General features: G+C 41.2%; 2 protein-coding genes across 6 annotated transcripts in view; one reads left to right on the forward strand and one right to left on the reverse strand.

Moving 5' to 3' along the window:
* The window catches only part of NLN (neurolysin), an 86363-nt gene extending 83137 nt beyond the window's left edge, over window positions 1-3226 (reverse strand). The window contains exon 1 of one of the 3 annotated variants that reach the window (XM_055332411.1): window positions 3093-3226. In XM_055332411.1, the coding sequence (XP_055188386.1) occupies window positions 3093-3133 (41 nt within the window). In that variant the 5' untranslated portion in view covers window positions 3134-3226. Of the gene's footprint in view, window positions 1-615; window positions 691-3092 lie in introns of those variants that run through there. The other 2 variants (XM_055332416.1, XM_055332415.1) reach the window with 2 other exon arrangements.
* Window positions 3227-3768: 542 nt separating this feature from the next.
* The window catches only part of SGTB (small glutamine rich tetratricopeptide repeat co-chaperone beta), a 45772-nt gene continuing 22530 nt past the window's right edge, over window positions 3769-27010 (forward strand). Inside the window, exons 1-6 of one of the 3 annotated variants that reach the window (XM_055331392.1) lie at window positions 3771-3961; window positions 4195-4495; window positions 5100-5223; window positions 13941-14044; window positions 18691-18760; window positions 25305-25404. In XM_055331392.1, the coding sequence (XP_055187367.1) occupies window positions 5124-5223; window positions 13941-14044; window positions 18691-18760; window positions 25305-25404 (374 nt within the window). In that variant the 5' untranslated portion in view covers window positions 3771-3961; window positions 4195-4495; window positions 5100-5123. Of the gene's footprint in view, window positions 3962-4194; window positions 4496-5099; window positions 5224-13940; window positions 14045-18690; window positions 18761-25304; window positions 25405-27010 lie in introns of all 3 variants that reach the window. The other 2 variants (XM_055331393.1, XM_055331390.1) reach the window with 2 other exon arrangements.

The following is a 27010-nucleotide window of genomic DNA, read 5'->3' on the forward strand; positions in this document are numbered from 1 at the left end:
CTGCTTTATACTTTTATACTTGAGCACAAGGCTGTCCAGAAGATTTGGCTGCCCAAACCAAAAGCACTTGTGTGATTAAATTGTGAGCTGAAATTGGTGCTTTTCTCATGGAACACTATTTGTACTTGAAAAGATGAGTAACAAACTATGATTGATCAGACTAAAGTATTCAGCACAAATTCTCCCAGAAATGAAATAAAGTGAGCCTGTCATTTCAAGGAACTGCTACTATTTGTTATCAAGGATAAAACTTCAGCTTTCAAATGAAAACTAGAATTTTGAAAAATTGTACCTGCCATCACGAGCTTGCCAGCTTCCTAATACTTCATGACATTTATGATAGGATGGATGATGATATTAATGAATATGATTTGATACTGAATAATGTAACATGTCAACATTAGGAAGATCTGTATAACACAGTGTACTGCTATTTTCCAAGTAACCAATGTTTGACATTAGAAAATCATGCATGGGTAAAATATCCATTTAAAATCTACGCTAGAAAAAAAAAATCTAAGCTAGACACATGGATTTTAACATTAACAGAATAAGAAAAGTACATTGATAATTTCATATCCGGCATTGCAACTACCCTTAAAAAAAAACTATTACCTGTGAAACTTTGATATGATATCCAAGCATATCCATGATTATTTTTAAGCTGTTAAGTACTCCTATTTGAGTGAGTACATGAGTGAAGGTGGGATTTTCTTTCTCTTCTTAAAGCAAAACAGTGTAACATATAAAATGCAGAAGCAGATGTAAGAATCCAGCTATTTTCTATTAAGTCACACATCTGTTTTACATAAATGTAAAACAAGGCCACTCCTACGATGGTTGTTATAAAAAACAAAAACAGAAATCAAATGTTGGTGAAGAAGATGGAACTCCTGTTCACTCCTGATAGGAAAATAAAATGGTACAGGTGCTGTGGGAAACATAGCGGTTCTTCAAAAAAATTAAATACAAATTTACCATAGGGGCCCACTAATTCTAAGTATACATGCTAAAGAACTGAAAGGAGAGACTCAAATAGGTATGTGCACATCCCGTGATCACAGCAGGATTATTCAAAATAGCCAAAAGATGGAAACAAGCCAAATGACCATGGACAGGTGAATAAATATGTGGTATTTTGATACAGTGGAATATTATTCAGCCATAAAAAGGATATTCTGACCTAAGTTATAATGTGGATGAACCTTAAAAACATGCTAACTCAAATAAGCCAGTCACAAAAGAACAAATACTATATGATTCCCCTTGTAGGAGGTACCTAAAGTAGTCAATATCATAAAAATAGAAGGAGTAGTGGTTACCATGAATTGCAAAGAACTTAGTTACTGTTTAATGACTAGAGTGTTTCACTTTGGGACTATGAAAAAGATCTAGAGATGGATAATGGTAATAGTTGTGCAACAATGTGAATATTCTTAATGTCACTGAATTGTGCACTTAAAAATTGTGCACTTGAGGGGATCCCTGGGCGGCTCAGTGGTTTTGCACCTGCCTTTGGCCCAGGGTGTGATCCTGGAGATCTGGGATCAAGTCCCGCATCAGGCTCCCTGCATGGAGCCTGCTTCTCCCTCTGCCTGTGTCTCTGCCTCTCTCTCTCTCTCTCTGTGCCTTTCATGAATAAATAAAATCTTAAAAAAAAAATTGTGCACTTGAAATGGCCAAGTGTCATATTTTGTATATTTTACAACCATAAACAAATTAAGGAAAAAGAAAAACCCAAACTACAAGGTCACTTTCTTACTGATTTTTTTGGAGGCGTTTTGGAAAGGTTATTTTTTCATGAAAAAATGTTATTTGTGCAGGTAATGAATTTATCACTTAAAAAAACCCCTAATAAATACTTTAAAAATCCCTTAGTTTTCATTTCTAATCTGATAAATATGGATAGTTATAACTGACATAAACAGCTTTTAGGTCCTCGGTAATTTCTGCAAGGTAAAGGGGTCCTTTCTCAAACTAAAAAGTTTGAGAACCACTGTCTTATACAGAATCTATTCTCTTCTCACACCTGCCTTATGGGAGTATCTTCATTTGTACCTTCAGCTGCAACTGGAAGCCGTATCACTCGCAGCCTGCAGACTAAAAGGACAATGTGAAATATGATAAAAATCATCACATTGATTCTTTATGATTACTACTATCCTTTGGATGCACCCTAACCTAAGGACCGAACAACGCAAAGCTCCACACAGATGAGTTGCCTTACACAATAGAAAACTGTCAAAAAGCTTAAATGCTGGGCCTTTTCCAAAGTAGTTTTGTAAGCATCTAGCAAGAAATACACATTTCCTTTCTTCTATTGGATCTACGTTAGGATTTACAGTTTAAGGCTGGATTTTGGGATGCGGGGTGGGAGAGGCATTGTTTCCTGGAAACCACTCCATCTAGTGCATCCGTGCAAAGAATTTAATTCTCTCACCATCTTGCTACTGGTCTTTTGCAGAGAGGTGCGGCTTGGGAGCTAGGAAGCAATCCAAAACAGCAGCTGAGGCTGCCCCAAACCGCGTCCAACCGATAATTTCCTCCATTTTGGGCCAAGTCAATTTGCCCCGGGCGAGAGGCCGAATGTTTTTATGGGGAAGAGGTAAATAAAAAGGAAATTAGGAAGCACGGACGGAGATGAGCAGCGAAAGCAGAGCGGCGGCACGCAGACCGCGGTCAACGAGCCGTGCGCTAGCGACGCGCGAGGGGCGAGGGGCGAACTGGAGGCGCAGTTCCGGAGCCCACAGCTGCGCGCACGTTCACGGGGAGGTCGGCGGGTCGGGGCGGGTCGGGGCGGGGCGGGCGCGGGGGTGGGGGGAGCCAAAGGATTTTCTTCTCCGCACCCTCCTTCCGCGATCATTCTGGGCCGGCCTGTGTGCAGCCGCAGCCCCAAACAAAGGGGAACGGATGCCCTCCCGAGGGAGCGGAGGGGGCAAGGTGGCCCCGAGGGCCCGCGACAGGTGTCGCTCAGGGTAGGGCGCGGGCCGCGGGGACCGAGGGTCCGCGGGGACGTGCGACCGGCGCGCCCCGGGGAGGCCGAGCACCACGCCCGGCCCCGCGGTCTGCGCGAGCCCGCGCGCGGGAGGTACCTGTGGAGGCCTCGCACAGCCGGAAGGCACCGGGCGATCATGGGACGGCCGAGAGGCGGCGGCGGCGGCGGCGGCGGCGGGGAGGCGGGAGGCGGGGCGCCGGGCAGCCGGAAGGCGGCCCCGGGAGGCAGGCGGCGGCGGCAGCGGCGGCGGCGGCCGGGTCCGCGCCCTCCCACGTGCGGCAGCCCCACGCCGGCGCCCACTTCGGCCCCGCCCCGCGCCCCGCCCACTTCGGCATAGCGCCCCGCCCACCCAGGCCCCGCCCCGCGCGCCTGGCACCGCCCCGGGGCCAGTTCCCGCGAGAGCCCGGGGCCCCGAGCAGAGTGCGCAGCCGGGGGCGTGAGGGGCGGCGGCGGCGTCGGCGGGGGCGCGTCGTCCTCCGGTGCGGGTCGGGGAGGCGGGGCGCCGGGGAGCCGAGAGGCGGCAGCCCCGCGAGGCAGGCGGCGGCGGCGGTCGGGTCCGCGCCCTCTCACAAGCGGCAGCCCCACGCCGGCGCCCTCGTCGGCCCCGCCCCATGCCCCGTGCCCCGCCCCCTCCGACCCCGCCCCATTAAGGCCCCGCCCCTCCGGCCCAGGCCCCGCCCCCGTTTCGGGCCCCGCCCACCCGGGCCCCGCCCCGCGCGCCTGGCACCGCCCCCGGGCCGGTTCGGGCGAGAGCCGGGGGCCGCGGGCGGAGCGCGCAGCCGGGGGGGCGGGGGGCGCTGAGGGGTTGGCGGCGGCGGCGGCGGCGGCCTCGGAGCCGGGGAAGTTTGGGCGGCCGCGGGCCGTGCTGCGCTCGGGAGCCGGGCTGAAGCCGGAGGACCAGGGGGCGCGCGAACCGGCCTCCGGACATCCCCCGGGCCCGCTGCCACCGTCTCGCGTCCTCGCCTGGTAAGGGGCTGCGGGCTGGGCTGGGCGTCCCCCCCCCCCCCCGGGGCCTGCACCGCCCCGCCGCACCCGCCTGGGCCACGGCGGGCCTGGGGCCTGGAGGGAGGGAGCCGGAGCTCGCTGTGCCCGGGGAGGAGGCCGGGGAGAGGCCTGCGGGAGGGGGCTCGTCCCCCGCCCCCCGGCCCCCGGCCCCCGCCGTGCGGTTTTCACCTTCTGTCCTGGGGCCTTATTTTTAGTGCTTGCAGCCCCGTGGCCTGGAGACTGCGCTCGCCTTGGAAATAAGCGCAGAAATAATAAACACGCTGGCGGCGGGTACCACACCCTGGCTGTGGCTTAGGGAGCCCGGAGAGCAGATGGATGATGCGATTGAGTGCAAATGAGCCGCCGGTGCCGCCTGGCCCTGCGCCACAGCTCGGAGGCGGTAGTATCCGAGTGAATGAACCTGCCCCGGAGCTTGCAGCTCGTCCCCGGGAGCTCGGCTGCTGCGGAGAGCGCCGCTCGGCGTGTAGCATCCTCCGACCCAGGCCACGACCTCAGGTCTCCATCCAACAGAAATGCCGTTTTTTATTAAGAATGACACTCGGTGGTTGAACACCTTCTCATTATTAAATACGTTTTCTCCTCCCGTGACAGTCTAAGCCTGCAAAAGTTGGTGCAGGGTAAATTTATACCTACATTTAAAAACAAAAAGAAGAATCTTATGAAACAGAGGAAGATGCTGGTTGTCGATCAGCTTCTGAGTCAGCAGTATGAAAATCTCCCTCCACTGAGTCCTGAGGCCTTTGGGGGATTTCTACATCTGTAGCTAGACCCCCACCCCCACCCCGTCCTGATCTCTATTTGTACTATGCCAACTGTTAGGGTAGCCGGGACAGTGAGAGCCTAAGCTTGTGTTCTACATGTTTTGAGAAAAATTTTACTTTGGCAAGTTCTGACATAATCTAACACTGCTGGGTGTAGGTGAGAATATGTATTTCGTTACGTATTTTTGTCCTCCTGACTCTTTAAAAAGAAGAACGAAGGTCATACAGGGTTTTTCTTTTTTCTTTTTTTTTCTTTTCTTCTGATGTGATTTATGACCTTGTTATTTATAACCTTTCCTGGCTGATTCTTGAAGGAGTGTTTTCCTTTCTTTTATCAGGGAAAAAGTGTTTAAGCTTTTAAAATGTCATCTATCAAGCACTTAGTTTATGCAGTTATTCGTTTCTTGCGGGAACAAAGTCAGATGGATGCTTATACTTCAGATGAACAAGAAAGTTTGGAAGGTAGGCACCTGCTCTTTATGTCCATTTGTGTTATAATAATAAGCCAAGACTACAATAGCTGTAAGCCTGACTTTATGATCTATTATATTTTTTTATTTATTAAAGATTATTTATTCATGAGAGACACAGAGAGAGAGGTAGAGACACAGGCAGAGGGAGAAGCAGGCTCCATGCAGGGAGCCCGACGTGGGACTCGATCCTGGGTCTCCAGGATCACGTCCTGGGCTGAAGGCAGCAGGGGCTAAACCCCTGAGCCACCCAGGCTGCCCACTTTATGATTATAACAAAATCAAAATATTTTATTGACAATTCAAGAAGAAAGATTGTGTTTCCATTTTCCGAGGCTTGTTTTCATTAACAACAGAATAAGAGGACAATCATTCATTTATTGAACAACTGTAAGGTGTCAGAACTATGCTGATCATACAAAATCATAGGGATTTTTTTTTCTTAACAGTTAACGGTAACTGTTAAGTTAGTATTATCCTCATTTAACAGATAATGAATGAAACCAGATAGATTAAGTAACGTAACAACAACGACATAATGTGGCAAAGCTGAGATTTAAATCCCGGCTTTTACTCTGAACGTCTTGTCTCTTCCTAATAGAAAAGCATCCCGTTTAGAATCAATATATGAAAATACCTTAGTCATCATAAAAGCACTATGTAAAGTGTAATAATTACATCACAATTAAGCTATGACAACTTTCTATTCCGGGATTTGAAAATGGGAGGATTTCACTGGTGTTCTGCGTGAGCTTTAAATATTAGATTTGGTAATCTGTTAAATTGAGCTGGACTTGGATGACAGCATCACGTGTTTCTTTGAACACCATCTTTTCTGCTTCACGTTTATGCATTATAATATTTAAATCCAGTATAAGCATAACAGGATACAATGCTGCAGATGGGCTTGGGGAGGTTCAATGAGCGTAGCTTCTTTGTGCCCTGAAGACTTAATTATTGCAATGAGAATTTCATTCACGCACTCCTACACTTAGGAGAATTTAATGAGTTATAATACAATTTGATTTTGCCATCTAGAGGCTGTTTCTCCTATGAAGGGGATACATCTATTAATTTCAATAAGCACTTCCATTGTGAATATGCTTTTAAGAGGTGGGGATGAAAACTGGACATTTGCTCTAAATCTGCTTGCAATCTGGTGAGACGCTGTCTTTCCAGGTGGCAGTGAGAGGAGCAGGTGACACACAGTTGGAGAACATTGCAGTCGGTTCATTTCATATTAAGGTTCTTTTTGTCCTCCTTGGTGGTTAGACTATGTGAAGATAAATTTAAAGAAAATATTGGTTATGGTTGCTCAGTAGCAGACAGATAAATGCAGTCATTTAATAAAAGATGTTTCTTCTCCAATCAAACGCAGTATAATACTTCTAAAGGCCAGAAAGAAAATTGAGTTTTTTAAAAAATCAAGATGTTATGTCCTATTTTTAGGATAGTCTTCAGCCAAAAATATGTGCCTTCAGCTGTTTGTTATATATGGAAGTCAGAAATGGTGCCAATTGTTTTTGACCGACCCCTATTTTTGACTCTGTGAGTCTAATTTAATTGAGTATGAAATCATGTGGGGGAAGTCTGCCCACCTTCTAGACATTTAAAAAAGCCCTGGAAAAGGAGCCTAAGTTCTAATACCAGCCTTCCCATAGCAGTAAGGTCTTATAGTCTTATCAGCTTTGAGCTTTTGCATCATATTATGTCACCCACTCCTAATTGTTGTCATCTACTGACATCTGTTTCATGTGGCTTCTGCTCCCTGTCACTCTCTCCAGTACTACTCTATCTTATTCTTGGCAGTTGCAACGACCTCATAGATGTTTCTTTCATTTTTTTCAGCACTCTGTTCCTTGACCTTCTGTCCTCCAGTGATCTCAACCACTCAGCTGCATGGTCATACCCTAGACTAGTGGTTCTCAACGTAGGGTGATTTTGCAATGTCTGGAGATATTTTTTTTTTTTTTTGATTGTCACTACTAAGGGGCTGGTATTACTGGCACCTAGTGGGTAGAGGCCATGGATTCTGCTAAACATACTATAATACACAGGATGGCCCCCAAGAACAAAATCCAAAATGTCAGTAGTGCCAAGGGTGAGAAACTCTTCCCTGGACCTTATCCTTACTAAAATTGCATTCCCTCCATAATGTCTATTGTAGACATTTCACTTCCTGACCGGTACTGCCTGTCTTTCCAGGTCGCTCCCTCTAGAATCCCTACCCCAACTATTCTTTGACCCTATGAATACCCCCAGTCTGTTGATCCCATACCTTTTACACCCCTCTTCTTACCTTTCTTAGATTCCATGATTATTATATATTATTATTTTATATTATATATTATATATATCATATATAATATTATGTATTATATATATCAGAGATATACCCTTGTATATCTCTCCCTTTCTTGCAAAACCCAGCCTCATGTAAATTCAGCTTTCCACCAACTCTGTGCTCATATCCATGTGACTATGTATAAACGGAGCAAAACATAAAACTTTGTTGAATGGTCCCACTTTGAATTCATGACCATGAGCCTCAGGTGGACCTTTAACGCTGTCTGGCAATCACACTATCTCTTCCAAGTTCATTCATACTTTTGCTTTCCTAGGCCACTACTTTAGCACTTTCTGGTCTCTCCTCAAACCCTCAAACCTCCTCTCCTGTACTCACTTTTAATTGATGACCGTGCTTCCTACTCTACCAAGAAAATTAAAGTAATAAGAAAATAACTTCCACAGACATCCCCTGCCCCATCTATCCACACACCAACATCTACACCCCCCACCAACACTCTGCCTGCCTGCCTGTTACCATATGCCATGGACTAAATATTTATGTTTTCTCAAAATTCATATGTTGAAACCTAATGCCCAGTGTGATATTAGGAGGTGGGGCCTTCATGATTGGGATTAGTGCTCTTATGAGAGACCCCAGAGAGTTCCTTTGCTCCTTCTACCATGTAAGGACGCAGCAAAGAGACACCATCTCTGAACCAGAAAGCAGGTTATCACTAGACACTAAATTTGCTGGTGCCTTAATATTGAACTCTCCAGCCTCGAGAACTATGAGAAATAAATTTCTTTTGTTTAGAAGTCACCTCGACTATGATGTTTTGTTAGAATGGCACAAATAGACTAAGATACTGTAGATGAACTATCCATCGACTTTTCTAAATGAAACCTCTCTGCTGGCACACTGGATCTCATTCCATCCTGTCTCGCCTACTCTGGGATGTCATTCTAGTTACTCTACCCTTCTTCTCTTACATCAGCAAGTTTTCACTCTGTACTGGATTATTTTTATCAGGATAGATGTTTCATTATTTTTCCAGGATAGATTTTTGATTATTTTTCCCTTCTTAAAAAAAAAAAAAAAAAGCAAAAACCGCTTATTACTCTTGCTGTGTTACTCCCTGCTTCTAAACTTCTGCCTCCTTCTATTGTCTTCCCCTTTTGCTGGAAAACTCTTTGAAAGAATTGTGTGTATTTGTTTTTTAAAGTTTCTCTTCTATTCCTTTTTAAACCCCCTATTCCAGTTAGGCTTTTGCCTCAGTCTCTTTCCACTCGTACTATTCTCATTAAGGTCATCAAGGATTTCTGGTAATTTAGTTAAGTGGTCAGTTCTCAGTCTCCATCTGTCTTATTAGCTGCCATTGATAATGTTGATAATCTCCCTAGTCTTTCCCCCAACCTCCCTCCACCTCACCCCTCTCCCCTCCTGCCACTGCTCTATACTTGATTTACTTGGCTTCCAGGATACCTCCTCACACTCTTAGTTTTCTTCTTCTCTCATGGCTTGTTCCTTCTGTCTCCTTTACTACCTTTTCTTCTTTTCTCTGACTTGGAGTGCCCCGGGTCCAGTGCTTGATCTTCTTTTCATTATCTGTACTTACTTTTTTGATGGTATCATTCAGTTTCTTGGCCTTCAGCCAAGACCTTCCTTCCGAACTGCAGATTTTTATATCCAACTGCCTACTAGATATCTCCACTTCTATGTCTAATAAGCATCTCACTGAACATTTCCAAGACTGAACTCCTGATCCTCCCACCCAAAATCTGTTCCCTATCTCAGTTGATGGCAACTCTATCTTTTCACTTGCATAGGCCCAAAACTTGGACATCATTCTGGACTCTTCTCTTTCTCTCAGACTTTGCATTTAATCATTAAATGATTAAATCCTGTTGGCTGTGCCTTCAACATATATATCTAGAGTCTTACCATGTCCTCCCACCTTCACCGATGTCACCCCTGGGTAGAATTAAGTATTTCTCCTCTGTTTTAATGTAGTAGCCTCTTACAGGTCTGTCTGCTTCTGTTCTTGCAGCTTTGTTGAATATTCCTAACACAGCCACCAGTGACCTTTTCAAACAGAGTATGTCAGGGGTGCCTAGCTGGCTCAGTCAGTGGAACATGCAACTCTTGATCTTGGGGTTTTAAGTTTGAGCCCCACATTGGGTTATAGAGATTACTTAAAAATAAAATCTTTGAAAAAATTAACAAAAAAATAAAACAGAGTATGTCAGATTCTATCATTATTCTACTCAAAATCTTGCCGTGACTCCTCATGTTACTTAGTCATTGTTTAAAGGATTTATATAATTTGGACTTCAGCGATGTGTTGTTCACAGACGCTTCCCCTTTCTCATTTGGCTATAACCAAATTAGCTTCCTAACTCTGAATACACTATATCCTCTTTCCTAAGGGCTTTGGCTGTAGTTTTTTTTCTGCATAGATTGTTATTTCTCTATATAATAGTAATACCCCCATCTTCTTTGAGTCTTTGTCAAATCTCTTTTCTGAATGAGACCTACGCTGGGCACTCATATCTGCAGCCTGCTTCCCTGCTCTACTCTCCATACTTACATCTCTTTGCCCTGCTGTACTCTTTACTGCTTATAGCCTACCTCTCCACCCCTACCCCCAAGAAGTCAGGGATCTTTTCTGTTTTAGTCACTGATTTATCTAAAGCATGTAGAAAAGTGCCTGACACATAGTAGGTGCTCAATAAATATTTGTTGAATCGGGTTGATGAATTGAGTCAAGTGATCGTGGGCATATCACTTAGTTGATCGTAGCTTAATTTCTAAGGCTGTTAGGTGAAGCCTCTGACTCTTCTCCATCTGATAGATTTGTCAAGAGGATCAGAATCAGTGATGACAGGTACCTGGCATATGGGAGCTTTTGAATAAAGTGGTACATGGGATATCATAGTGTTGAATAGAAGTCTTCACTTGCCCTGCTCCTCATTAGTACCAAACATTAGCACTGTTATTATTTGTGGTTAAAGGGGAACAAGAATTATATAGTGTACTTGTTTATATTTGTAGGACTTATTCCTGAGTGAGGAATTTGTATTACTTATTCCTGAAAGAAGGCTCGAATTTGTTTTATAAATGAGAATCTTGAGGTAAAAGTAAGAGAAATTATTGTAACTAGGTTATTTGATTTTTTTTTTTTTTTGGTTGGATGAAAAACGATAACGAAATAGTCCTGAGTTCTTGTCATGCTACCCACCCCGCCACTTACTGCCTACTCTTTTTGCCTGTTTCTTTTGCTGGAAAACTCTTTGAAAGAGCTATCTATACTGCTCTTTTCTAATTCCTCTCCTTCTATTCTTTCTTGGACCCATTCCAGGTAGGTCTTTGCCTCAATCTCTCACCCACACTATTATCATCAAGGCCATCAACATTTTGGCTACTGGGTTTACTTATCAGACAATTCTTTTTACTTGTGTAGGGAATCTAAAATAGTCAAACTCACAGAATGATGGTTGCCAGCAGCTATGAAAGAGCAAATAGGGAGGTGATGGTCAAAGGAATTAAGTTCTGGGGACTGACTGGTCTGCCCAGTGCCTATCATTAATTATGTTATATACTTAAAGTTGGGTAAGAAGGTAGACCTTAGGTTAAAGTGTTCTTACTACACACGTACACATGATAATAAAGGTGGTGAGAGGAAGCTTTGGGAGATGATGAGTATGTCTCTGGCATTGACGGTGGAGATGATTTCATGGGTGTATGCTTATCTCCAAACTCATGGAGTTATGGACATTAACTATGAACAGCTTTTTATATGTCAACCATACTTCAGTAAAGTGGTTTGAAAAAACACACACTAAATAATTGTGTTTAAAACAAAACAGCCACCTCCTTTAATGATATTTAATTCCATCTAATATGTACTAGGTCTGTGTTTTAAGGTGAATGGCAGAGGAAATAAGGGAGATGGACTGAATTGCTTCAACAGGATAGGGCATAAAAATCCCTCAGTTACCACATGGACTGTTCACCTGTCCGTGTTGCGCAGTAAAGTTACATACTCTGGGTTTTGGTTAAGGACTTGGTTGTGTACTATCCCTCTTTCCCATGGTTGTGCATTAATGTTTTGGTGGAGAAGAGTGCTTTTCTTCAAAGGGTTTATTGTTATTTTTTTTCTGTAATTAAACTATGACTTCCATTGTAAATGAAGACATAGATTAAATTTATTGAACACCTATTATTTGCCAGATTTGCTAAAGTCATAGATGAGTAAGATGCAGTCTTTATCCTCAGAGGCAGTCTAATGTGGGAGACATTTAAATGCATGGAATATAGTATGATAAGTTCAATAATAGAAACCTGTACCAGCGACATGGCACAGTAAAGGCAGTGACCAGTCTGATCAGGAAGGGAAGATACTGATCAGAATAAGTATATACATATAAACACATACATACATTTGCCATTATTACTATTGTTGTTGTTCCCATTGACTGTCTTCATGGCAGTGGGAGTCTATTTTCTTGTGGCCCAATGTTTATAGTGCTGGTATAACTGAAGTGCCGGAACAAGTGCTTGGCAAGAATAGACATTGAAAGGGGTACTTGGGTGGCTCAGTTGGTTAGGCATCTGCCTTCAGCTCAGGTCATGATCCCAGGGTCCTGGGGTCGAGCCCCACATCGGGCTCCCTGATCAACTGGGCACCTGCTTCTCCCTCTCCCTCTGCCTGCCGCTCCCCCTGCTTATCCTCTCTCTCTGTCAAATAAATACGTAAAGTCTTTTTTTTTTAAAAAAAAAAAAGAATAGAAATTGAGAGAATGAGGAATGGGTAAATAGTAGATTATATTCTATGTAAAAGATCCTCTGACTTCTTCTTGCAATTGGTAACTTAGTTGCTTATTCAGTCCCTTTTCTAAGGAGAATTGTTTGCTGGTTAGTGAAAGTAATAGTATTTCTTTTATGGCAGAGGTATTTTTCTCAGGACCACTGAAGGATCGCTCTTATATATGGAAGCTAATAAATGAACAAACCAAGCACGTGGGTACAGAGAAGAAATTGGTGGCTGTCAGAGGTAGAGAGTAGGGTGAGAGAAATGGGTGAAGCGTTTTTGTTTAGTTTTTAGTTTCGGTATATTGAATACAAATAAAGTCATACGCAAATGGAAGTGAACCTGCTGTATACACTGTCTGGGAGTACACTGGACACTTGGCTACATTCTCATCTTGTGGAGCCGGGAGAGAATTCCTCCTCAAAGGAGAGCATCCTGAGGACGGGAATCCGTGTCCATTCCCGTCCAGGAGTACTTGTAGAAACGACAGGCTATCTTTCTTTCCCATAATTGCCCTGGTTTGAGCCCATTGTTTGTTTAGATCATTTAAGTAGGAACCCTCCGTGGTCAGAGTGGTGGTTTCCTCCACTCTTGTCATGTAGCTGGTGTGTGTTTCTGTCATTGAACTTACTATACTGTATTCCATGCGGTTGGATGTCTGTCTCTGTGAGGATGAGGCCTGTATCTTATTCCCTGTCTAATCCATTCTCAGCATTCCTACCACACTTCTGGTTCTAAACACAAATCCAGGTATGTTCTTCTCCTTCACTGAATTCTTTAATGGCTCTCCATTTGCCCTTAGTGTGACGTGAGGTGCCTTGTCATCCAACAGCAGCGACTTGCTCTCTAGCATGGTCTCCCACCATGTTTTTCCACCTCGTCCGTCCTCTGGCTGGTTATCTTGCCATACACTGAATGCAGCGCCGTTTAACATGCCATGTATTTTTGGGTTTGTCTGCCTCTTTCTCTTAACATAAGCTTCATCACATGGATAATGAGGCATTAAAGATTTTTGTCTTTAAATTAACTGTTGTATTTCTACCACCTTAGAACAGGACCTTGCACATATGTAGGTGCTTGGGGTAAATTTGCAGGCAATGAATGAATTTTTTTAAAGCCAACCTATCTTCACCTAAGTAAATATACCAGGATTGATATTTAGTGCCTCCCATGAGCCAGAAATTGTGTCTGTTACTATTTTTGGTCAGGTTGAGAGTCTGTTTCTCAGAATTGAAAAAAAAGATTTTTTTTGGTTCGTTTTATTCAAGCCTTTAGAACATTGGTGGCTAATCAGATATTGGCAGAGAGGAATCAGTTGTTGATGACTTGCTTCAATAAGAATATGATGTAATGGATATATTGAGAAATTATATTCTAGGTAATGTTTTTCTTTAAGTAAGGAATAAGAAATCAAGTTGTCTTCCCTCAGCAGCTGGTCTATAAACAGAAATCTCTATGTAGCTGAACCATTTAGTTTTTCCTTATGTTCTGTGATCATAAATACTGAATTACCACAGATTGCACAGAGTGCAGATTTCTACCAAAAATAAAAGGTCGTTCCTTATTTTAGGTTGCTAATTTTTTTTTCACTATTCAAATTTATTTCAAGTTGCAATTCAGTGCTTGGAGACAGTTTTTAAAATCAGCCCAGAAGATACCCATCTAGCAGTTTCACAGCCTCTGACAGAAATGTTCACCAATTCCTTCTGTAAGGTAAGCTGTCACTGTTTTCTCATTAGTATCTGATTTAAGTATGACTACGGTATTACGTTGTTAACATCTGAGGGGCTAGGCCTTTACATAAATAACCTCCTTCTTGAGCATAAGGTCGATAGTCCACATGGAGATGATTTGGGACCTAAAATATAACTTTTAATGTGCTTTAGATTTTCATATTAGTAGCTATGAGCATCCTCTCACCTTCATTCATTCATTCATTCATTCATTCATTCTTTCATTTATGTATTTTAAAGATTTTATTTATTCGTGAGAGACACAGGGAGGCAGAGACACAGGCAGAGGGAGAAAGAGCCTCCATGCAGGAGCCCGACCCCAGGGCTCCAGGATCATGCCCTGGGCTTAAGGCTGTGCTAATCTGCTGAGCCACCTGGGCTGTCCTCACCTTCTTTTATATTTAATGATATATCTTAGTTGCTTTTTAAGTCCTTTCTAATACCTGAGCATTTTTTAGATTTCTGACATGGAATAAAAACATGGAATACAAGTTAAAAATTTTTTTCTGTTTATGAAGCAACTATGTAGAAATACATTCATCAGGAATTTTTTTTTAACTTTTTTTTTAATTTTTTTAAATTTATTTATGATAGTCACACAGAGAGAGAGAGAGAGGCAGAGACACAGGCAGAGGGAGAAGCAGGCTCCATGCACCGGGAGCCCGACGTGGGATTCGATCCCGGGTCTCCAGGATCGCGCCCTGGGCCAAAGGCAGGCGCCAAACCGCTGCGCCACCCAGGGATACCATTCATCAGGAATTGAATCATCATTTGAAGCATATTTAAATTGGGCCATTGATAGGGCTCTTTAAAACAGGGAAGGTTCAAGGTCATTGTGCAAAAGTAATGCCAAACGTCACATTTTCTGATCTGTGCTCTTGAGAACGGTTTACAATAATGGTCTTGGGTTTCTGGCCTTTTCAGAGAATATGGAACATAAATTTGTCTGAAAAAAAAATGTTTTAAAGACAGTTTGCTTGCTTGCTTTTTCTGAGAAACAGCATAAACAGGAAGCAGGGAGGGGTAGAAGGAGAGGAGGAGAGAGAATGTAAGCAGGCTCCATGCCTCCTGTGGAGCCCGATGGGGGCTCAATCTCACAACCCTGAGATCATGACCTGAGCCAAAATCAAGAGTCTGACACTTAACTGACAGAGCCACCCAGGCTCCCCTTAACCTGTCTGAAAAATTTTAAGGTTACTGAGTTTAGGGCCCTGGAATGACCTCTGATGTGTTTTGTCATTTCATTTTGGTGCCTCATGAAGTCCTTTTGTTATTCTGCTTCTGTATTCGAGCTTCAATATGGATTGAGGAACTCAGGTGAGAGGCTGAGGCATGTGGTATTTTCTTCATACTGGCAGGGATGTTGCTGAGACTACCACATTGACTGTAGAACTTGTTGGAAGAGGTTCTGAGAGTTGGAATGAAGACGGCAATTTGGCAGTATACTGTTGTCTCTATACTTGGAAAAAAGAATAATGCAGTTATCAGACAGATCAATTCTGATTCAGTGATAAAGCTGTAAGGAGATACTGACATGTCTGTGTGCTCCCCATCACAGGATTCCCCGGTTCTTCTCTTTGGTTGCTGTGGTTTTTTTTGATTGCTGGGCTTCTGGCCTCCTTAGGGAACTCCATTTCAGTGGCTGGATATGCCCCTGTTTGAAGTTAACTTTATTTAACTCATAGATTCCCAAGAGTCCTGTGCTTCAGACAACACTTGGATTTGCTCACTCCTTAGTGTCTGTCACTGTTGACCTCATACTAGAGATCAGAACTCTTTTTTGCCTCTCATGAAGCTCAAGTTGACTCTTGCACTCTGTTTAAATAGGGCTCTGTTTTGGGATGCCTGGGTGGCTCAGTGGTTGAGCATCTGCCTTTGGCTCAGGGCATGATCCGGGGTCCTGAGATCGAGTCCCACATCAGGCTCCCTGCAGGGAGCCTGCTTCTCCCTCTGCCTGTGTCTCTGCCTCTTTTTGTGTCTCTCATGAATAAATAAAGTCTTTTTTTAAAAAAATAGGACTCTTTTCTTTCTCTCTTACTATTTTCCTCTGTATTTAATCATAAAATTTTTTTACTTACTATTTTTAAAATATAATTCCTTGGAACTGGCTCCATTGTGTATCTGCATAGTGTTATTTGTGGTGTCAGTCCTCTGTTACTCCATTTTAACAGCAGCAATTTCATCACATGTGTGTTTGTTAGCAGAGTAACCCAGAGAGTCCAAAACTTGCCTGAATCAGTATCAAGACTTATAATTAAATAAATTGTCTCTATTCAGCCATAAAAAGGAAAGAAATCTTCCCGTTTGTAACAACATAGTTGGAAGTGGAGGGTATTATGCTAAGTGAAATAAGTCATTCAGGGGAAAGATAAATGCCAGATGATTTCACTTATATGTGGAATCTAAGAGGCACACAAACAAGCAAAGGAAAAAAAGAAAAAAAGAGAGATACAAACCCAGAAACAGACTCCTCACTATAGAGAACAAAGGGATGGTTACCAGAGGGAAGGAGGGTGATGTGGTGGGTGAAATAGGTGATGGGGATTAAGGAGTGTGCTTGTGATGAGCGCCAGGTGTTGTATGGAAGTATTGAATTACTGTGTCGTATATCTGAAACAAATATAATACTGAAGTTAACTAACTGGAATTAAAATAAAAACTTAAAGATGACGGGATGAGCACTGGGTGTTATTCTGTATGTTGGTAAATTGAACACCAATAAAAATTAATTTATAAAATTAAAAAAAAATAAAAATAAAAACTTAAGAAAAAAAGAAATTATTTGTCCCACCAAGTGTCCTTGGTTGTTATGTTGGTTGTTTTAGTTTTAGGATACTGTTCTTGTGTTTTTCCTCCCAGTTTATATCCCAGATGGATTCATTCCTTTTATGTAAAGTAGGTGACAATCATCCCCACATTATAGGCTGCTTAAATGTATTCAGTGAATATGAGAATTAGTTTTCAAAGTTGTACAACTGTGGCAATCTCATTAAACTAATTCAGGAGGATTTAAAAGACAGAATGGATTAGAGGTCATTTTTCAATATGCCACTTTTCTGACTCAAAAAGTCACTTTTTCCCCATGCATTAACTGCCCAGGTGAAATAGAAGGAACCCTGACAGCAAGTACCGCAGGGCAGTGTCCTGTGTCCTTGAACTACATATCTATCCTCGGAGACTGTAGTCAGTTTTAAGTAGTGACCTCTAGTTACCAGGATTCCCATTTTGATTTTACACTTTGTTATTCTAATACTTTATGTCTAGAAAAACTGATTAGTAGAGAAGGATTACAAAAAATAAGAACAACTCATATGCTTGATGAATGATTTCATACTTGAGAATATTTGTGTGTAATTAACAAAGTATATTTCCAGTGTTAGAGTTACCAAGTTTCTTAAAACTTTAGTCAAGACAAATAACATGGTGGATATACTCTAAATGTAGTACATAGGTATATTAGCTACAAATTATGTTTTCTTGAAAACTGTAGATGAAAAAAAAACTGTAGACGTATTCATGAACTTCAGAGTCAAGTGTAAAAGCACAGTTTTTAAAAGCTCTTTCAAAACTGGATATGTGCATTGTGTTTCCAGGGCCACTTGAGATACTTCTGCATACACCTTTGGTTTGTACCTTAGGAATGCAAAGGAGGTTTGAGGATGATAGTACGTACTGAAAACAGAAAATGTACATTGTTTTTTATTTTATGATGATATTAATATATATCCATTGTTTTAAAAAATTGATTAACATGGAAAGATTTAAAGAAGAAACTGAAAATTTGATCTCCAAATATTATGGTTAACCTTTTGTGCTAGACCTTTCCTGTCTTTGTTTTTTAGCCTGTGTGCGCATCTGTGTGTGTATGTGTGCACGCACACAAATATTTGAATAATAGGATCATATTATTAATGCTTCTTTTTGTCAGCTGTGAATTTGACTTAGTAGGGTATCTCTTCAGATATTAACATTATATTTCAAGATTTTCACAAGTATATTCCTATTCCTATTCTTTGCATAGGAATATTTAACCAGAATTTAATAGAATTTATTAGGAATTTGAGAAAAACAAAGCTTCCCAACTATAGCTAATATATAATTTGAATAACAAAATATCCTGTTTTATTTTTTAATATGATGAATATATTTTCAGCAGCATGTTCATTTAAAACAGTGAAGCATTTCCATTCACTAAAAATATATTTGTCAATAAAATACATAATAAACTTATAGCATGAATGTAAACTACTCAATTTATCTCCATTACCCATATATAATATGGATTTATTTTATGCTTATACTATTTTAAATATACTGATTATTTATATTTGTTGTGCATGAAGTTGGATTTTTTGATCTAAGAAAAGCAAGTAAAAAATTTTGATTCAGATTATCTTCTAGAGAAATTCTACGTATTCATTTTCCTAATAAAAAGTATGTGAAAAAAAAGTATGTGAGAGAATTTTTCCCCTATTTCTTTCTAACCATCTTATTTACAGTTAAATTTCATCACATGTAATTACAGAAGAGTTACGGTAATACAAGTTATTCATTATTGTAGTTCTGTGGGATGACTCCTTTTTTATGTGGCTAAATGGAAATACATTGATTTTTATTTAATTTCAGAATGACATAATGCCTCTCTCCAACTCAGTGCCTGAAGATGTGGGAAAAGCTGACCAATTAAAAGATGAAGGTGAGTATTCCATAGAGAAATTACTTATTTCGTAAAACTTTCTGAAACTCTGGAGAAAATGACTTTGTCAATTAAGATTCTGGTTTACACTGCCAAGGCCGGATTGTTGCAAAACCAACATGGTATTTGTGAAACAGAAATAAATGTGATAGGTAGGAAGCCTAGAAACATAGTATGGCTTGTTAGCAATATAGTTATGCCTTGCTTCAAGAAAAGCAGATCTGTTGTGAATAAAACTTGGAAAACAAATATCCTAAGGGGTGATTACTTATAACTGAATTTGCTAAGTGTACTCTAGGATCCCAAATGCTTTTTTATGCTTAAAGAAGATGAAAATAATTTTCAGTATTATTTTAACTCTCATATAGATTTAGTATTTTCAATTCTTTGAAATTTGTTACCGTGTGTATGTGGCAGTTGACTTAAGTATTACCCAGCACATTTAATTACTGCATTATTATATCTTCTAATAGTGGCTTTTAAAGCATTCTTAGTTTGTTTTTTTTTTTTTAAGATTTATTTATTTATTTATTCATGAGAAACACACAGAGAGAGACACAGACATAGGCAGAGGGAGAAGCAGGTTCCCTATGTCAAGTTTGGCAAACAAGATTTGTACTGAGAAATTGGAGGGCAGGGTTTTGATATTAGCAGTGAATGAGAGCCAGGATATTCCTTGTCCTTTAGGCCGAGAGTTATTAGGGAATATTCTATGTTAAGAAGCTATCCTAACTTGGTTCAGAACCATTTTCCTGGGCTTTTACTTGCACTGAAGAAGGTAGTTTAGTTAAAAAAAAAAAAATGGTGTCTAAAAAGGTAGATATGGAGGAAGTATGCTTTTCCTACTCCTTGGGCCTTATCCTGTCTATTAAATTTATAAATATACACCTATATCATTGTTTTTAATGGCCCCATAGTGTTCCATGGCACTGTAAGACCATGATTTACTTACCTAGACAGGTAATTTTATAATCCTAAGTAAACTCTTAATATCTTTGTCTGCATTTTTACTGTTATGTGATTGTTGTCATAGGATTACATCATAGAATTCTGTATTTCCAACAAATACTGCTTTCGATGTTCAATTTCTTTTTTCCTCTAAGAAATGATACTCCGACAGGGCCTTAAAATTTTAGAATGACAACTTTCATAAATTACATGCAAATTCAGCAACAACTAGGGGTGCCCGAGTGGCTCAGTTGGTTAAGCATCTGCCTTCAGCTCAGGTCATGATCCCAGGGTCCCGGGATTGAGCCCTGCTCAGTGGGGAGTCTTCTTCTCCCTCTCCCTCTCCCTTCCCCCGATTCGTGCTCCCTCAAATAAATAAATAAAATCTTTTTTTAAAAAAAATGACAACCAGGTCCTCGTTGTCTTTGAATCAAGAGTACTTTCCAAAGAATTTGAATTTATATTATCCAGATAGAAATGCATTTTCCATATATTTAGTTTCTAATTGGAACAATTTATTTTTTTATTTTTTATTTTTTTTTTAATTTTTATTTATTTATGATAGTCACACAGAGAGAGAGAGAGAGAGGCAGAGACACAGGCAGAGGGAGAAGCAGGCTCCATGCACCAGGAGCCCGACGTGGGATTCGATCCCGGGTCTCCAGGATCGCGCCCTGGGCCAAAGGCAGGCGCCAAACCACTGCGCCACCCAGGGATCCCTAATTGGAACAATTTAACCTGATGTTTTCTGCCTTGCTCAGAGATTTGTAGTATATGAAGTTACTGAGAATAATATTGAATAGATGGCAAATTGAAATTTTATTTTTGTCCCTCACGTTTATTCCCTCTGCGGGAGATTGTGATCCCCACACGGTTTGCTATGATATGCTCAATGCTGGTAAGATGAGGATTAGGAGGTAATGCTGAGAGTTATTTATTGTTCCAGCCTGGGTAACTGAACTCCTCCTGCTTTTGCTGTTAACTGAAAGCTTTTATTCTTTGTTTTCACTAAGACCTGTCACATTTAAGACATGTAACACACAAAATTAAAGCAACTGTTTTATTTTATTTATTTATTTTATTTTATTTATTTTAGAGACAGAATGTGAGCTGGGAGGAAGTGGGAAGGGAAGAAGGAGAGTCAGAGAATATCAAGCAGGCTCCATACCCAATGCAGAGTCCCACAAGGGGCTCAGTCTTACAACCCTGAGATTGTGACCTGAGCTGAAATCAAGAGTTGGATGCTTAACCAACTGAACCACCCAGGCACCCCAGCAATTGTTTTTACACAGGGTTTGCTATTCCTGTGAAAACTAATGTCCATTGTAGATTGTCAAGCATAACGTTATTCCAGGCTGTGTGTTCCACTTATCTGTGTCAATCAAGGCTTCTAGCCAGCTGGTCCCTTCCTGAAAAGCTGCTTTCAAATATTTTTATGTGTTTTGTTTCTGAAGAGCTGCAGTAAGACCAGACAAAACCAAGATGGTTTCATTTCTGTCATTTTCTGACACATCACAAAAGTATAGGCGTATCTTATAGGTTATCTTGATAATTAAAGGTGACAATTTCATAGGAGACTACCATGTAAGCATAAAGTGCTATAATACATTTCTTCATTCGTGTTCTGAATGTTTGTATGTTAGATATTTTGTGACTTTAGGCTTATTGTTAATATATATAAACGTATATATACATAGAGAATGTAGATATTTGATGGGGTGGTTTACAGGGAGACATACAACAGATTTTAAAATAATAATAATAACAACAACAATCATACTGTATTGCTGGACATTCCATCACAGCTGCTGACTCAGGAAAGGAACATGTGAGCCCAGCTGCTCTGTCCTTCAGAATCTCAAGGGGGCTGGACAATCAAGCACAGCTAGCTACTGGCTGAGTTTGCCAACACTGTCATGATCAAACTCAGATAAACTCTTGCAGGAATAGCCAATAATTCAAGAGAAGAGGGTTTGGAAAAGAAAAAGGAGAAATTTATGTCAGGTACTGGCAGCCGAGGGAGTGGCAGCTCCAGTCTCAACAACCCACCTCTGTGCCCGCGAGGTGGACACCTGGAGTTTTAGGGAGAGGGTCAGCGGGGTACGTGCAAGAGAGCAGCAGGCAGGGAGTGCGTGATCATGGCTGGGGATCAGTGTGTTTTTGGCACGTGATCACGGGCAGGGAAGGGGACCTGTGGGGTGTGGTCCCCTAGTCTTTCCCTTACTATCAGTGCATTTCTGGCCTGGTGGTTGGAATGTGGTGGTCACTGCACAACACCTTCATCATTGCCTCAAAAAAGTGTGGTAAGAAATAAGCACAGTGGATTTTAGTTAGAGCATGAGTTAAGTGGCCATGTCTATTTCTGGTTTTAAGTTTTGGGGTCTATGATGGAGCCAGAGGGCTCCCCAAGAACCCCAAGATGAAAAGGCCCAAGAGCAAAAAGATTCCACATAACCCAGAAAATTAAATCTTTTACACAGGGGAAGCAAACCTATATAAGTACCAGACCTATGTATTTAATATCTTGCTCTGTCATAAAAAACGGTGTAATCGTCTCAGCTTCCTTAGAGGTTTTATAGTCATTACTTTTGGGGGGTGAGGATCTAAATTATAATTTTTTAATTTTAAAAATATAGCTTTATTGAGGGATACTTGGGTGGTGCAATTGGTTGAGGATCCTGCTCTTGGTTTTTGGGCTCATGTCATGATCTCAGGGTCTTGGGATCGAACCCTGCCTTGGGCTCCACGCTCAGTGGAGTCTGCTTGAGATTCTTTTTCCTTCTACCTCTGTCCCTTCACCCACTGGTGCTCTCTCTAAAATAAATAAATAAATCTTAAAAAGAACAAAAATCCTCAGCTTCATTTGAGCTATAATTTGCATACCATTCAATTTATGCCTTTAAAATGTACAAATTCATTGTTTTTTTTTAATTTTTTTGTTTATTTATGATAGTCACACACACACACACACACACAGAGAGAGAGAGAGAGAGGCAGAGACATAGGCAGAGGGAGAAGCAAGCTCCATGCACCGGGAGCCCGACGTGGGATTCGATCCCGGGTCTCCAGGATCGCGCCCTGGGCCAAAGGCAGGCGCTAAACCGCTGCGCCACCCAGGGATCCCCTCATTGGTTTTATAGTATATTCACAGAATTGTATAACCATTACCATAATTACAGAACATTTTTATCATCTAAAAAAGAAACCATGTACCTATTAGTGGTCACTGTTTTGTTTTGTTTTGTTTAGAGAGAGAAAGTGTATGCACATGGGTGAGCAGAAGCGGGGGGAGAGAGAATCCTAAGCAAAGCTCCATCCCACCACCCTGAGATCATGATCCATGATCTGGAAATCCAGAGTTGGATATATCTAACCGACTGAGCCTCTCAGGCGCCTGTCGTGGTCACTCTGTTCATTTCTGACTCTTAATTTGCAGTAACTTTTTGTGTGATTTTTAAAAATTAATTAATTAATTAATTAGAGAGTGGGAGAATGGTGGAGAGGGGCAGAAAGAGAATTTTAAACAAGCTCCACATGGAGCCTGATGCAGGGTCTGGATCTCAATCTCACAACCCTGAGATCACAACCTGAGCCAAAATTAAGAATCAGATTTAACAGACTGAGCTGAGCCTCCCAGTTGCTGCACTTTTGCATGATTTTAGATGCTTTTGTCTACCTGCGTTTCCTTTAATCTTCTTGGTCCTTGCAAAGTACTTTCCTCCTTCTGTTCAGTAGCTAATGATCTATTGAAAGACCAAGCTAATAGGAGAGCTTCTGGTTTAGAGAAAGTTGGAAGGAATAATACAGCCTTTTGTGATGTAAATCCTTCCTCTTAACCCCAGTGTTTTAAATTTTAGATTTTGAACAGTGGTTCTAATCAATGAGCAGGACACTTTTTTCCATTTCATGGAATACAGAAGATGGCCAAAGGAAATCCCTTATTTTGCTGACTAGTTGTTACCCTAGTTAAATTATTTCCAGATGTATCTGTAGATCACCTTCTTGAAAATTAGTACCCTGTGGGCTAGCCCTGGTATCTGAAATTCTGTCTTTCTAGAAACTAATGTCCTACAATCTCCTTTTAAAAATCTCTCTCTGGGGGATCCCTGGGTGGCTCAGCAGTTGAGTGCCAGCCCTTGGCCCAGGGCGTGATCCTGGAGCCCCAGGATCGAGTCCCACATCAGTCTTCCTGCATGGAGCCTGCTTCTCCCTCTGCCTGTGTGTCTCTGCTTCTCTCTCTCTATCTTTCATGAATAAATAAAATCTTTAAAAAAACCTCTCTCTGGAAGTGATAGGACATAAAAATATTTTCTGCCAATAACATATTAACATGATTAATCGTATCAGCTTACACAGCAGAGTTCTGAGAGCTTGGCTATTCAGCAGGTATATGTTTTGACGGGGAAGTAGTGAAACGGGGCGTCCAGACTGAGATGATGATTGTGAAGGATGTTGCATCTGGAATGGGGTGGGCCGCTCTAAAAAGAAAGGAGAGAGATGAAGTTAAGGAAGGTGAAAAGAGATTTTGCCACGAGATTTTCATAATTGTTGCATTTACTCACATTTTGTAGCCTGTATTTTATAAGTGTTAGGTTTTTTATTTTTTTATTTTATTTTTATGATAGTCACAGAGAGAGAGAGGCAGAGACACAGGCAGAGGGAGAAGCAGGCTCCATGCACCGGAAGCCCGACGTGGGACTCGATCCCGGGTCTCCAGGATCGCGCCCTGGGCCAAGGGCAGGCGCCAAACCGCTGCGCCACCCAGGGATCCCAGTGTTAGGTTTTTTTAGTAACTAAATGGAAATGAGACCGCCAAGGCAAGCGAGGGTCCAAGAACAGATTTTATTGCAGGCACCCTCGGGCGAGGTTCCATGACTCACAGGGGAAAGAGAGTAAGTCGGGGAAGTCCCGCCAAGACAAGGTGGTAGGGGGTTTACATAACGTTGTAAGGCAGAACGGTTTCCTATTGGTTGGCTCATATGCAAAGGAAGGATTGCAATCCAACCAGTCAGAACGGCCCTCACTATGCAAAGGAAGGATTGCAGTTCGGCCAGTCAAAGGTGACTTCCTCCTCTGGGGTTTGAAGGGCATTGGGTTCGGTTGGGGAAGTCCAAAGGAGAGGTCTAAGGGTCTGCGTCAAGCTGTCAGCAGGTCATTGGTCCATTGGCGTCCCAGGTGGAGGTAGTGACAGGAACTTCAGCCATTTTGGGGTATCCGCCATCTTGAGGAGTTTCCCTTCCCGCCTGGCCCCAACAATAAGGTATGCAAACATTAATTGACTTTGCATTGTTAAAGTCATTCAAAAACACCATGGCTAAAGGAATATCAATTGTATAGTATGATGGAACATTTATCCCTGAGGTCACTAAAAAATCATGTTGATGGGTCACCTGGCTGGCTCAGTTGGTAGGATATGTGGCTCTTGATCTTGTGGTCATGAGTTCAAGTCCCACGTTGTGGTTGGAGTTTACTTAGAAAAAAAAAAGAAAAATCATCTGGCTGACTTTCGTATTATTGTAGTTTCTATGAGTAAAATTTATCTTTCAGATTTTGTTTTTTGTTATATTGTACTTATTGTACATATTGATTGTTTCAGGCAATAACCACATGAAAGAAGAAAATTATGCTGCTGCCGTGGATTGTTACACACAGGCAATAGAACTGGATCCAAATAATGCAGTTTATTATTGCAACAGGTAACCTAGCACTATTGTGGCAGGTTTACAGTTCTTAAACTGTAATTTGCATTAATAGCTCTGAAGGAGAACTGTAAAATTTATTTTGAAAAATTTGAAAGTTCAGAAAAATATAAAGAAGGAAAATAAAAACCTCATAAAATTACCACTTAGAGCTAATCACTGTTACTAACCTTTAGGCATATTTTGTCTGATGTGAGTGTAATCGATTTCAGATTCATTGTTATTCAGTAGGCATATCATAAACATGTCCTTACTTTGTTGAAACTCTTCATAAACATTATTTAAATGGATACAAATTTGTCTGTTATTACCTCCTGATCTTTTTTATATTTCTAAATATAGTCACTGTGGCTAGCAAAAGGCACTCGCTATTTTTTAATAAGTGGATAAATGTACCTTAATTTATCTTATTTTAGTATTATTATTTTTAATGTACCTTACTTTACATAACTTCTGACCTACTGGCCACCTTGGAGGTTGTTCATTTTTTTTTTTTTTTCAATATGATGAAGCCGCAGGGAACATCTTTGTTTCTCAAATTATTTTCTGAAATTTAGATTTTCTGGACTTTGGATTTATCCTTGGACCTGCTTTCATTTGGTTTAACAATGTAAACAGTTAACATACTGTCGATGCTAATTGCAAAATTGTTCAGACTTCTTTGAAAATTGATTTCCTTCCCTAGGTGTGTATGAGCATATCTGTTTTTGCCATATTCTTTTCAGTACTAAGTAATTGAGTTTTTATTTATTATTGTTAATTTAATATTTTTATTTTAATAGTAATTCTTCTAATTTATATTTAATTACTGGCAAGGTCGAACATTTTTCAAATGTTGGCCGTTCGGGGTGTTTTTTTTTTTTTTTAATTGTCTTTTTGTATTTTTGCCAGGTATATATTATCCCTGTCCTCCCCTTTTTTAACAGGGAGCCTAACCCTGATAGGTTGCATTTCCCCAGGCTCCTTTGTCACTTGGGTTTTGTCTTGGTTCAGCCACAGGAGGTGCTGGCAGGAGATTGGAGGGCAGAGGAGGAGAGAAGTCGTGGTATTTCTTCCCTTCTTTACAACAGGGTGTTTATCCAGCAGGGGCTGCTTCCCATCTTTGTCTCTATCTCCCACCCAAGACAACTGCTGTGGTCCCAGCTTTTGCCAGGTGATGTTGGGTGTTGGACTGCACTTTGTCCTCTGTCTTAGGGATGGTGATGGCTTCCTGTTGTTCCTCATCTCTGGATTGCTGCACAACCCCCTACTTGGCATCTCAGCTCTCCGATCAACTATATAATGAATTCCCTGAACTAAATTAATCTATTTTATATATTAAATTTCCAGTAGTACTTTCTGCAGTGATGGAACTCTTCTGTGTCTGCATTGTTCAATACAGTAGCCACTAGCCCAAGTGGCAATTGACCACTTGAAATGTGCCTAGTACAATTGAGAAAGTAAATTTTTAGTGTTTTATTGATTGAAGATCAATTTAAATTAATTTGAATTTTAGTGGCCACATGTTGCTTGTGGCTACTGTTCTGTACAACATAGCTGTATATTGAAGATATAATCCATTAGTCCTAATAGCACAGCTTACTGTTTGCCTTTTAATATTTTT

Source organism: Nyctereutes procyonoides, unplaced genomic scaffold, assembly GCF_905146905.1.
Source record: "Nyctereutes procyonoides isolate TBG_1078 unplaced genomic scaffold, NYPRO_anot_genome, whole genome shotgun sequence".
Lineage (NCBI taxonomy): Eukaryota > Metazoa > Chordata > Mammalia > Carnivora > Canidae > Nyctereutes > Nyctereutes procyonoides.